Source organism: Anabrus simplex, chromosome 2 (assembly GCF_040414725.1).
Source record: "Anabrus simplex isolate iqAnaSimp1 chromosome 2, ASM4041472v1, whole genome shotgun sequence".
Lineage (NCBI taxonomy): Eukaryota > Metazoa > Arthropoda > Insecta > Orthoptera > Tettigoniidae > Anabrus > Anabrus simplex.
In genome coordinates this window covers 1,098,828,673-1,098,842,585 of record NC_090266.1, presented here as the reverse complement: position 1 = coordinate 1,098,842,585, position 13,913 = coordinate 1,098,828,673, and the positions used below count along the sequence as shown (strand labels likewise).

The 13,913-nt window shown below is 37.9% G+C and overlaps 1 protein-coding gene across 1 annotated transcript in view; it reads left to right on the top strand.

Annotated features, from left to right (window-relative positions):
- LOC136864721 (protein FAM135A) overlaps window positions 1-13,913 on the top strand; it is a 570,393-nt gene that overhangs the window by 474,374 nt on the left and 82,106 nt on the right. Inside the window, exon 12 of the mRNA XM_068226397.1 lies at window positions 4,396-4,593. Within this exon, the coding sequence (XP_068082498.1) occupies window positions 4,396-4,593 (198 nt within the window). The remainder of the gene's footprint in view (window positions 1-4,395; window positions 4,594-13,913) is intronic.

Here is a 13,913-nt window from a genome sequence, read left to right as displayed (position 1 = left end):
CTAAGGTAAATTTAATGTCATGATCAATATTATTAAGGTTTTTGAGGGTGGATGGTGCGTCTATGGAGCGTTCATCTAGGATTATAAATGTGTCATCTATGTACCTAGCTCAGAATTGGATATTAGCAAATTTGATGTTATTGTCGATGGCGGTGTGCTCTAGGAAATCAAGGTAGATCTCTGCTAAAATTCCTGAGGCTGGTGAACCCATAGCCAAACCATCTTGTTTGTAAATGATCTTATCGAATGTGAAGTAGTTATTGTTAATTAGTAATCTTAATATGGTCATAAAGTCTTGAACTTCTAGCTTACTTAGTTGATTGTTAGCAAGTAAGTTCTTTTCGATGATCGGGAATAATGAGTTGGTGTTTATACTGGGATACATGTTGACTATATCAAAGGAGTGCATTGAATGATATGGTTGAAGCTTGAAACTGTTTAGTTTGTTCACTAATTCTGCAGTGTTCCTGATGGATTTATTTGATGAGAATTTATAATGTTTATTAAGAAATTGTTGGATAAATTGAGATAATTTATATAAGGGGCTTGGTCTGTAGTTTATTATGGGTCGAATAGGGACACCGGTTTTGTGGATTTTGGGTAGTGCTTTAGCTGTTGGTAGGCCTGGGTTCATAGTAATTAACTTCTGTTTTTCTTGTTCAGTGAGGAGAAAAGAAGTGTTCTTTAGAATTTGTTTCAATTGCCTTTGAATTGATTGTGTTGGGTCCTTCTTAACTATTGAGAAGGAGTCATTATCTAAGAAAGTTTTGGTTTTTTGAATGTAATCTGTTTTATCCATAATGACTGTTGTGTTGCCTTTGTCGGCCTTTGTAATGATGAGGTGGTTGTCTTTGACTTTCTTTTTAAGATTGAGAATTTGTTTTCTTTCAGTAAGGGAGTCTTTGTTGATTTTGGTGATAGGGGTCGCAGTGCGATTTTTTGAGAAAAAACTTTTGTTTAATTGTTTTTTTACGTCCATTCTGAGTTCGTCTTGTAGTTCATATGGCATTTTGCTGATAGCAACTTCTGATTCAACTACGAGTTTGGAGGCTGTAAGGGCCGAGTTGAAACAAGGCCAGTTGTGCTTTGGACCTTTCGAAAGAATTCTTATATCGTCCTCATCTAAGTTGGTGGTGGAAAGATTAATTACTGGTGGGTGGAATTGTTGTAGAGTGTCATTAGCGAGGTTAGGTTTGCTGTTAGGCTTTGGCGGGGAGTTGTTGTGTTTTTCCTTATTTTTAAGTGCTACAAGTTTTTTCTCTAGTGTTATCTGTTTTTTGGACAAAATATTGAACAACTTGATTTGGACTTCGTCTTGAAAAAGATTCCACTGAGCATTTGAGAGTAAGGTGGCTGTCTCTACGTGAGTTTCATATAAGCGATGATTTAAAAACGACTTTTTCTTATAGAGAAATTTTAGTTCATTTTGTAACCAAAGTTTGTTTGTCCTAACCTGAACATCTTGTTGATGGGGAGGAACAACAACAAAAAAAATTGGATTAGATGAAGGAGTTATATTATATTCAAGATCATGCTTTCACGTCCCTGCACAATATTTAAAATGAAATTTACCGTTGGTCTTTATAGCTATTGTTGAGAGTGAAGGAGAATTTCCTGTTGTGTATGTTTATCAGGAACTCAAGGGAGACTTCATTAGTTAGTCGGAACATAGAAAAAATGATGAACTCTTCTCAGAAGAACTCTTAAGGTTTCACTTTACTTTTTCCTGCCTGCTGGCTCTTCAGAAATGTGTGCGCGTGTGTTTTGTATTCAGGAATCATTCAAGACGAATATTTTCGCACTACAAGATGTGTGGTTAAGGTTATTTTTAATATGTATAACTTTCCCTGTTTTCATCTCCTTGTAAGATGTGTATTGTTTAATTTCCTGTTGTGTACGTTTATCAGGAACTCAAGGGAGACTTCATTAGTTAGTCAGATCATAGAAAGAATGATGAACTCTTCTCAGAAGAACTCTTAAGGTTTCACCTTACTTTTTCCCCGCCTGCTGGCTCTTTAGAAGTGTGTGCGCGTGCGTTTTGTATTCAGGAATCATTCAAGGCAAATATTTTCGCACTGCAAGTTGTGTGGTTAAGCTTATTTTTAATATGCATAACTTTGCTTTCTCAATGATGCATGTGTTCCTACATTCGTCCCTGTTTTTATCTCCTCGTAAGATGTGTATGATTTAATGTAACACCTTGTAAAAAACTGGGTTATATGAAGGAGTAATATCATGTTCAAAATCATGCTTTCACGTCTCTGCACAATATTTAAAATGAAATTTTACAGTTGGTCTTTATAGCTATTGTTGAGAGTGAAGGAGAATTTCCTGTTTTGTATGTTTATCAGGAACTCAAGGGAGGCTTCATTAGTTAGTCAGAACATAGAAAATGAGAACTCTTAAGGTTTCACTTTACTTTGTCCTGCCTGCTGGCTCTTCAGAAATGTGTGCACGTGTGTTTTATATTCAGGAATCATTCAAGAAGAACACTTTCGCACTGCAAGATGTGTGGTTAAGGTTATTTTTAATATGTATAACTTTTGTTTTCTCAACGATTCATTTGTTTCTATACTCGTCCCTGTTTTTATCTCCTTGTAAGATGTGTATTGTTTAATGTAACGCCTTGTGTAATATAAATGCCTACATGTTTGCCTATTCCCACATTTTGGCTGATGATGACGCAAACCAGCGTTGAAACTAGTTCCAAGTACAAATACATGTTATAAATAATCTATAACATTTTTGTATTGAAAAGGTGGACCGTTTTAAGTTTTCCTATCATCCACAACTAACAATGGCGACGTAACAACACGCAGACGCTCAGGTGTGCGCATGCACACTGCACGCAAATGAGTACTGAATATTTTGGCACATACCGTATATGAAAATCCACAGCCTGTTTCCAGTCATTCCACCGGGTCAGGAATGGAATGAATGAAACCCCCATCTAGTGGCAAGGATAGGAAATGTGCCAGCTGCCAAAGCCTGTCACACTCCTCCAGAGCAATGATAAATGCCTGATAGATGAAATGAAATGTTAATGGAGAGTGTTGCTGGAATGAAAGATGACGAGGAAAACCGGAGCACCCGGAGAAAAATCTGTTCTGCCTCCGCTTTGTCCAGCACAAACCTCACATGGAGTGACCGTGATTTGAACCACGGTATTCAGCGGTGAGAGGCCGGCGCGCACGCATAATATAACTTTTTTTAAATTTAATTTTTTTCAAACAAGTTCCGGTGTCGTAAGATGATAACATCTCATCACATTCCCATAATATCTAAGACTCATACTATCATAAGGACTACTTAATTTTTAAAACTATGTTGAATATGTCATTGAAAGTATTTTTAACTATAAGCCATTTCAACTGTTGAAAAGAAATTAACCATAATTTGATGGTTTCACCCATCCCTCCCCTGCAGCCCCCCCCCCCCTCTCTCTCCCTCCATGACACATTCCTTTAGTTGGAGCTAAGTTAATTATTCCTCAGGTTTTCAAATGTCTTTTTAGGATTAAGAAGAGATGAATATGTCCTTACTTCTTGTAAATAACAAACCTAAACAAGATGTAGTTGACAATGTCTAGTCACTAGATGAAACATGTCCTACAGTTTTTAGTTTGCCAAAGGCAAATAAGTAGTATCGATTAGGTGGAATCATTGATTGATTTCTCTCAATTGGACAAGAGAGCCTACGTATTTGAAGACGACAGTATATGAAGATGAGAAGATTGTCCTTGTGTGCTTTCATATTTGTCCTTTTCTCCTTTTCTGTTGCTCCCTCTCCTGATGCTGACCTGTCATAGTATCTATCCTATTGTATTTTCCTAATAATTTTCCTATCTTTCTGCAATCTTGATTTGATACAGATGTTGATACCCATAGGGAACCTGAAATATTTGTCCCGAATGAGTAAATTTATAATACCAATATAAATGGTCCGTTATTGGACATTATAAATTTTCCAGCTAACTCATTCCTTTGGGTGGGTTTTGTTTCTTTATTATTATTATTATTCTTTATTATTCCTGGTTGGCCAAGCAGGCATCAATTTTTGGTAATGAGACAAAGTCTTTCATAGTGCATTGGCATTGCCGGTGGCTCCAAGTAGCCTACGCAGTGGCCTCCACGGTATGCACTAGCCGTGCGTCTTGGTGGGTGTGCTAAGTACCAACTGATGAGCCCAACTTAGCACATGGGGGTGAAATGCTGGCAACCAGGAATGAGTTAGCTGGAAAATTTATAATGTCCAATAATGGACCATTTATATTGGTATTAGTATCTTGATTTGTCACTTGTTTGTTCCTTTCTGTTATTTATTTGGTGGGTATTGGTAGCTAATTTGGAGAGAATATTCCATGTTCTTTCTCTTTTGTTAACTTTCTTATTTCAGATCCCTTTCTGAGCAGTACTGGTGATGGAGCTGTTGAAAATCGGCCTGTCCTCCCGACGCAAGAGGACTGTAGTTGTGGGATTGCTGCCATCCTGGAGTCACGGTCACATAAGATTCCTCAGGCTACACGAGCTAGTACACCAGCACAGCCTGTTGTTACACCTCAGGGTACTCAGGGTACTATTCCCATATCTTTGGGTGGGTTTTGTTTCTTTATTATTTTACTTACTTTTTGATAGCAGTCTATAGACTTAATTCTTTACAAGCTCTTGCTTTAATATTGTTAAAAAATTGAAAAACTTTCATATACCAATGTTCTTAAGACTTACCTAATTGAGGTAAACTGAACACAGTATATTGTTGTTGTCATTTCCTTTCTTTTTACATCACACTTCAAATTGAAGACTGCTTAACTGAAATAATAATTATTTTATTTTTATTTTACATTTTATGGCCTACTTTGGACCACCGTAATCAGTTATACAAAGGATTTCTTGATGTCCTATCAGCCCAATAGGTTTTCATTCTGAAAGATGCTGCCTTCCTTTGTTCTGTTGAAAATATCCTCCCATTAGACCTTTTACTGATCCTGGTCTGTAGCCTAGTGTGTGTGTCTTGAAGTGTCTTAATATTTTCTGTTTGGTTTTTGAGATCATCTATTGTTATTTGTAGTTCTTTAATATCCTCCTTACTTTCTGTGATCCATTTAATCTTGGTCTTGCTATTCCATAATTTTTCAATTATTCTTCTGCTAATTTTGGTGTCAGGTGTTCTGATAAGATGTCCAAAGAATGATATATGTTTTTTCCTAATCATGCTCAATACTGGTTCAATTTCCTTATAAACTGTTTTATTTGATGCTATTCTCCTTTGTCCATTAACTCGATACTGTTTTTTTATACATGTTCTAATTATTATTCTTTCTGTCTTAAGTATTTTGTCTGTTTCAGCTGTATTAGTAGTTTTAAAAGTGGTTTCACTACCATAAGTTATTTTTGGCTGTGTAAGTTATGATTTCTCCTAAATACTTCAATTTATCAACAGTTTTGATTTCTTGCCCATCAATTAATTGTTATTTTATTTACCAGTGGGGGAGGATGTGTAAACATGATCTCAGTTATTTCAAAGGATATTTATTGTAAGACCTATTTTTTGTGCTATTTCCTGTTGAGATTTAATTTGGTGTTGAGTTTCCTGAATATTGTTTGACAATAGAACAAGGTCATCAGCAAATCCTAAACAGTTAAATTTTGTTTAGAGCTTCCAACTTTTTATGTTCTTTGGGTTGACCTTGTACTATTCCCTTATTATAAATTCTAATGCACAATTAAATAGTAATGGTGATAAACAGTCTCCTTGTCTTAAACCTGTTTTAATAAAAAATGGTTCAGAAACTACTCCTCTAAACTTTGCTTTTGATATGGTATTAGTTAAAGCAAGTTCTATCAGTTTAATTAATTTAGGATAGAGTCCAAAATTCCATAACATTTTTAATATTGAAGGTCTATGTTTACAATCATATGCCTATTTAAAGTCAACAAATGTTATTTTTAGGCTTGTTTTGTTTTTTGTAGTATGCCATTATTAATTTTAGAGTGATGATCTGTTCAGCACAACTACTTCAGGGTTTAAAGCCTCCTTGGTATTCTCCTAATTATTTTTCTAGTTGATCTTTAATCCTTCCATATAAGATCTTGGAAAAAGTCTTGTATATGCAGTCCAAGATAGACAATCCTCTATAATTATCTGGATTACTCTTATCTCCTTTTTTGACCAGGCGAGTTGGCCGTGCGGTTAGGGGCGCGCGACTGTAAGCTTTCATCCAGGAGATAGTGGGTTTGAATCCCACTGTTGGCGGCCTGGAGGATGGTTTTCCGTGGTTTCCCATTATCACACCAGGTAAATGCTGGGGTGAGGCCACGGCTGCTTCCTTCCAACTCTTAGGCATTTCCTATACCATCGTCGCCATAAGACCTATCTGTGTTGTGATGACGTAAAGCCACTAGCAAAATTGCAAAGCCATGTGTAAGGGAATCTGAACCTGTATTACTTGAATATTTCCACATCTATACAAAAACCTGGTCTTCTCCACATGCCTTATAATTTTTAAGTTCTTCTTTGAAATGGGGGCCGATGACTTTCGATGTTAGGCCCCTTAAAACAACAAGCATCATCGTCAATTCTTGAAATGTTGGAGGGTCTGTGTTATTAAAGTTGGTTTTTATTGGAGTATTTGTATTAATTTGTGATAGTTCCTTAGGTTCTTCACAGTTCAAAAGTTTACTGAATGCTTTTGCCATAATCTCAGCATTTTCACTTCTGCCATGTGCCATTTTTCCATTTTCATATTAATGTAGGAGGAGCATATTTCTGTAGTAGTCTTCCAAAAATTTTATAATAGTCTCTAGAATTGGTGTTATGATAACTTCAATGGAGTTTATTATATCCTTTTGAAATTCTCTCTTAATTTTTCTTATATTTTGCGAGAATTTCTTGCTGATATTTGTTAGGTTGATAACATTTTCTTGTGATTTATGGGCTTGGAACTTTAACCATGCCTGTTATTTCTCTTTATGAATTTCATCACATTCTGTCATCCAGCAGGCATGTTTTTACGAGGGTTCAATGGAGCTAAATTTTCCGCTTGTTTTTTTTGGAACTGGGTACAATTCTTCAAGGTCATCTGTAATAATAATAATAATAATAATAATAATAATAATAATAATAATAATAATAATAATAATAATAATAATAATCTTTTAAACATTGTTGAGTTGAAGTTTGTTGTGTGTGTAAGTTGAGCAAGAGACCTTTTTCTGAATTCTGTACTGGAATTTTAGCAGTTTTTGCTGGGGTAGTTGTTCTTGATTCTACAATATTAATATTTGTTACTTAGTTTCAACAAAAATTGTGACCAATCCTCAGTGTGTTGAATTTACCACATTTGTGTTTTACTCCGTTGTCAAATGCTAACTAGGCAGTTGAGTTTGTTGTACACTGTTGCATCCAGAAGGTGTCTGATCAGTGTTGAAATACACAGAGAGAGATCCACTCTAAGCTTGTACACATTTTTGGTACAGAGATTTTTTAAAAAAATTTACATTGGTAAGATTCACATTGATGTACAGTCTCCTCCTCTTCTTTCTCGTCCTGCTTCCTGTCCTTTCCCCAGATACCTGAGGGTCATTACTTTCGATTGGATTTAGCCTAGTTTTACAGCTGGATGCTTTTCCTGATGCCAACCCTATATGGAGGGATGTAGTATATTCACTATTGTGTGTTTCTGTGGTGGTTTATCGTGTGATGTGTCGCACCTATTTGAAAATGTGTATTAAGATGAGCAGAAACTCCCAGCCCCCAGGCTAAAGGAATTAACCAGACACGAGTAAAATCCTCGACCCAGGTGGGAACCAAAACTGGGCCCCTCTGAATTGAAGTCCATTGTGCTTATCATTCAGCCAAGTCATTATCTGACTCCATGGTATAACAGTGTGCTGGCCTTTGGTCCAAGGGATCCTGAATTTGATTCCTAGCATGGTCAGGGATTTTAACCTTAATTTGTTAATTCTGATGGCTAAGGGAACTGGTGTGTATACCATCTCCAGCATTAGAATTCATCACAGGTAGGATTCCATCCTCACAGATGTGCAGGCCGCCTGTAAAGCGTCACAACTCAAACGACTTGCCTTAAAAAAAGGCTATGGCCACTTCCCAGTCCTATCCCTTTCCTATCTTACTATCCTACAGTCACCAAAAATCTATCAGAGTTAGTGTGACAAAAAAAAAAAAAAAAAAAAAGAAGTATCTTTGGCAACTTGCCTCTGGGATTAACCTTCCTGAAGCAGTGCATCTGCATGAGTGCCCTTATTTGATGATAAATACTTTCCTCGTTCCCTGCCTCAACTTATATGATCAGTCATGCCTTGTAAACACCACATTTCACTCAGATCAAACTTTGTCTACACTGTAGTTAGAGTTATAGGATGGTTTCAATTGACACTAGGAATTAAAAAGCAGTGACTGTGTCACCATCTGTTATGTCAATGAATCACTACTGAACTGCATTTAGGGCAGTTGCCCAGGTGGCAGATTCCCTCTCTGTTGTTTTCCTAGCCTTTTCTTAAATGATTGCAAAGAAATAGGAAATTTATTGAACATCTCCCTTGGTAAGGTATTCCAATCCCTAACTCCCCTTCCTATAAACAAACATTTGCTCCAATTTGTAAACTAGAAATGCTCCTTTAATACTATATCAGTCCCCGTCCCACTAGGTAGCAGTACAATTGCCATTATGAATGAGTACAGACATGACTACATTTATATTTTGAGCAGTATATTTGAGAAGAAATAACATTTTAAAAAGAAACCACTTTTCCCTTTGCAAAAATCAGATGATCATAAATATGTCTAAATATGTCTCTTGGTGATGGCCATTCATCTTTTTTTTTTTTTTTTACGAATTGCTTTACGTCGCGTCGACACAGTTAGGTCTTATGGCGACGATGGGACAGGAAATGGCTAGGAGTGGGAAGAAAGCAGCTGTGGCCTTAAATAAGGTACAGCCCCAGCATTTGCCTGGTGTGAAAATGGGAAACCACGGAAAACCATCTTCAGGGCTGCCGGCAGTGGGGTTCGAACCCACTATCTCCCGAATACTGGATACTGGCCGCACTTAAGCGACTGCAGCTATCGAGTTCGGTTGGCCATTCATCAACAGCTGCTAATTTCAGATGGCAATGAGACATAGCTTGCACGGTTGCTAGGTAACATTGTCTGACTGTCCATCCATACCGTACATCACTGCCTGCACGGTTGCTATGGTTATGCTTCTGTCACAAATTTTGTTGCGTCACGTGACACAAATTTTCAGATGGCCCCCAGGCATGAGACATATTTATGTCAAAAAATATTTCACAAGAAGAAGAGTATAGATATACAATTTGTTATATGGTCCCAGAGTCTATCCAGGTAACAGTAATAGTCCCAGGTCCAATCTTTTAAGCCATGTGATAGCCTCAGGAGAACTTATCACAGCACTTGACACATACAAGAGACAGAACTTTGGGGGTGTTGTAGCCAGGTCCATGATGCAGTATACTTTTATAAAGACAGCTGTGAGTTTGCAATTAGCACCTAGTAAAAGACTGAAATATGTTTGGGATGGACTTCTGTCTAGATTATCTCCTGCTTCTTGTGTCATTTTTGCTGGAATGGGGGCCTTAATGATCAGCAGCATTGGCTGCACGAGAAGGTCTAGCAGTCGCTTTGTTACTGTTTCTCGTATTGTAGGGGTGTGCCTGTGGTGGCGGGGAATGAGTCAGATGAGGAGGGGTGGGCGAAACCTTGAGATCACTAGTGGTCTGTGGAGGGGATGTAGCACGGTGAGGTGGAGGTGAAGTAGCTACTGTTATTGTAGGAGTATTGTGGGCGAGATAATAATTAAATATTTTCATGAAATTATTGGTATTTATATTATAAGAAGTGAGTAATTTCGAAGTTGTTTGATTACCAAACATTTTGTTTCCAATACATCATTTAAATTTTGATTATTATTGAAGTGCTGATCCAAAAAAAAAAAAAAAAAAAAAATTCAAATTCTGTCATCATTTTGCTCTTGCTTACGTATTTTAAGATTTGAAGATTTTTATCAGTCGTGGTAAACTTGAATCCAGTCTCTTTCATATGATTGTTCATTGCAAAAGACTTATTGTGTTTAGAGGCATTGTAATGCTCGAGGTATCTAGTTTGGAAACTACACCCAGTTTCCCCAATGTACAAAAAATTACATTGGGCACACTTGAGCCTATAAATTCCAGAATTCGAAAATTTGTTATAGGTTGAATTTACAGTGTTGGAATTGAAAAATATCTTTTGATTCGTGTTATGAGTTCTGAATGCGATAGTGACGTTGTGCTTCTTCATAGGGTTGGTGATATGATACATAGCCGGGTTTGTACAAGTGAAAGCAACAAGCAACAAAACTTGTTTTTTTAGGTTTTTCTGGAGTTAACTTTGTTGCAGTTTTCAATTTGATCTTATTAATTTTATTAATCAGATCTGGCTTATAGCCATTGAATTTATCTAATTCCTTAATATAATTTAATTCTTTTTTCCTATTATCAATCGAGAGCGGAATCTTTAATGCCCTGTAAACTCAGGTAAAAAAGGTTGCCCGTTTATGAGATTGTGGGTGCAAAGTCTTGTTTTTTATAGTCAGGGGAGCGAAAGGTTTCCTATAGATTTGAAATATGAATTTTTCATTGACTCTTGTTATATTTAAGTCCAAGAAGTTCAAAGAACTATCGATTTCAAATCATGTCACTGTTTTCCAGGCTTATAGGGCTTGGTCCAGGAGCGAGTGAATGTCCCAACATTTGACCGAAGACTGCATTCGGCATTGTCAAGGGTTCCGACTGACTTCGATAGTAGCAGCGAAGCTCTCAGTGGAATTAAGTGCTGTTGTAATTGCATCTCATTATATAGTGTAGGATACAGTACGCTGCCGCCATGGTGGGGGGGCGGTCACTGGGGGCTGTTCTTCGACCAATGGTTGAAGCGTTGGGGAGCCCGATGTACATTGACCTGCCTTGGCGGAAACAGGCAGCTGATCACCTGTTGCTTTCTTCTGGTCTGCCGTGGCTATCATGTCCTTCAGGATTTAAAACTTCCAAGACTGGAAACCCGAGTTTTTTGTCATAATATTCAAAGAATAAGTGTGAGAATTATGCTATTGTAAATATGGTATTTGTAAGTGCTGTTTCCAGGGAAATATTGATAACCCTTCTGTGTAGTCTTATTCACGATATTAAATTTTTATTTGGGACTAGAATTACTATTAATGTTACTTTCCAATTTTGTAGCTGATAAATAATTTTCAGGAAACATCTTGCTCCATTGTTGTAGTAGTAGTTTTTTTTTTTTTTTTTTTTTTTTGGCAGGGGAAAATCTTTGAAAGACACCACTCTGTGTGGGAGTTGGATTTCCACCCCTGCCCTCTTCTCTCAACCCATTCTGGAACTGCTTGGCGGCATGACATCAGAATGGAGTGATGTATATTATTAAGTTCTTCCTTTCTCTTCTTTCACCTTCGTCCCCATAATGCATGTCACCATTGCCTTTACTGTGTTCCAGGCAAGCGGGCTCTCCAACATGATCTGAACCAGATTCCCTGGCATGAGTCGTCGGCCAAGTTGTTGGCAGGCTTTCCTTCGTTCTTCGTTCTAGTTGTAGTGTGACAAGGTGAAAGGACGTGTTTCTGTGCAGTGCTGTGAGAGTTTCATTTTTGAAATGGAAAGTGGCATTATTGAGGTGCAGTTCAGTTACATTGCTTAATACTAAGTGAAGTTCTTTCGATTGACATCATTAACATTTCGATCGAGACCGTATAAGAGCGAGAACTGTGTTTACTTGCTTGTTCAGTTCGTTTAGATTTGGGTCGCCATTTGGTTAACGTGTGACATCGGAGATCCTAGTGGTGAAGTAAGGAATGAGAAACAAAACACGATAGTACTGCCAACTGCTGCATACGTCGTGGAATGCTGCAAAGCTCTGCATATTTGCTTAATTAAGTGGTGTTTTTAAAGGCTGTGTATCGATGTGATTATAAGTGGAAGTGCTGCTCTTCAGTACGTGGTATTATCTCTCTTTGAAGAGCTAAAGAGGCATCCCTTTTCTGTCAGGGTAAATAAGTCATTTATACTCCTTTAAATGATTTAAGGTTATGTCCTCAAAGAGAAAAGAGAGTAGAGGTATTGAGCGTAGCAATGTCAAATTCAGAGAGGTTGAAATAGATGTAGAAAACCAAGGCCTGTCACAAGCGGGAGAGCTTAGCGGTGTGAAGCGGGCGGTGACCATAGGTACTATGTCGGATGAGGAGCTGGACGTAACCATGGAACTACAGAGTACGAAGACTTTAAGCCAAAGAGTAGGATTAGAGGGGAAGCGACTAGAAACTGAGAAGTTAGTCAAAAACAATGAAGACTTACTAGCTTTAGTTAAGATGACTCCTAATACCGAAACAGAGATAAAGAAATGGTACAAATGGCAGAAATCATTCGTAGTCGTTTGTGGGAATGGGAACAATTTGATATGAATGAAGATCCAAAGGTTAGGAGTGATTTGGAACAGGGCTCTACCTTTAGTAAGAAAATAACCCGTGATGTTGGGACACAGGTGCAATTCAGTGACAGAATGCTAGATATAGAGGAGACCCTCTTGGAAGCTATGTGCTTTGAAGATTTTGCAAAGCTTTTGGATAAGGAATGGCCTGACTGTGTTTATAGTAACACGCACGTCATCTCCGGAAATATTGGAAAATTGAAAAAAATGAAATGTCGTATGGCTTTTAGTGCCGGGATATCCCAGGACGGGTTCGGCTCGCCGGGTGCAGGTTATTCTATTTGACTCCCGTAGGCGACCTGCGCGTCGTGATGAGGATGAAATGATGATGAAGACAACACATACACCCAGCCCCCTTGCCGTTGGAATTAACCAATTAAGGTTAAAATCCCCGACCCGGCCGGGAATCGAACCCGGGACCGTGTGAACAGAAGGCCAGTACGCTGACCGTTCAGCCAACGAGTCGGACATTGGGAAATTGACTGATTGGGATATATCAATGGTTGTAAATCCCAAACATCTTACAGAGGAGGATGGAATTATGAGAAGCATGAAGAATATGCATTCAGAAATCTCTGACTTGCTGAACTCTAACCTGGAGGAAGGTAAGACGGAATTCCTGCGCACTGTCACGCAAACCTACACGAGTCGAGGAGGAGAGTGGGAGAAGCTGCGATATGTGTATGTAATACCATATTCATTTAAACAAGATGGAGTGAATGACTTGCAGAGCCTATATTCATGTCTCACCCACTGGAGGGAGATAATTGAGACTCATGCAAGAAAGAAGGTGCTGATAACTATCCCGGATAGTCTTGACCAGAATTATACAAGGAAAGTCTTGGAATGGATGTTTCGTAAGAGTGATATCGAAATAGGGTGCTTGGAGCCGGGTAAAACACAGGTAAAACAAGCTGTTTCTGTGGGGTTAACATCGAAAAACCCTTAAATAATAATACTCAGGAAACAGTTATGTGAAAAGCTGCTGGCAAAACGTACGCCGAAATGCTCAAAACAGTAAAGGAAGGGGTAAACATCGAAAAAATTGGTGTTAAAATAAAATGAATAAGAAAAACAGCAAAGGATGACCTAATACTTACTGTAGAAGGCAAAGGAAAGGCTGACGTATTACAATGTGAGATAATAAAAAATGTCAAGGAAGTAGAGGTTTCAACAAAGAGGAAGAATACAACAATTCTAGTGTACGGTATGGACCCGGATCTAAATGAAAATTATCTTAGAGCAGCACTCTCCTTAGAAGCTGATGTTGAAGAATCACAGATCAATATTACGTTCGTAAGACCGGGGAGGTTTGGAAATCTGAATGCTACCGTAATCTTGCCAACGGAACCATCGAAACTACCGTATTTCACGGCATAATCGTCGCACTTTTTATACCA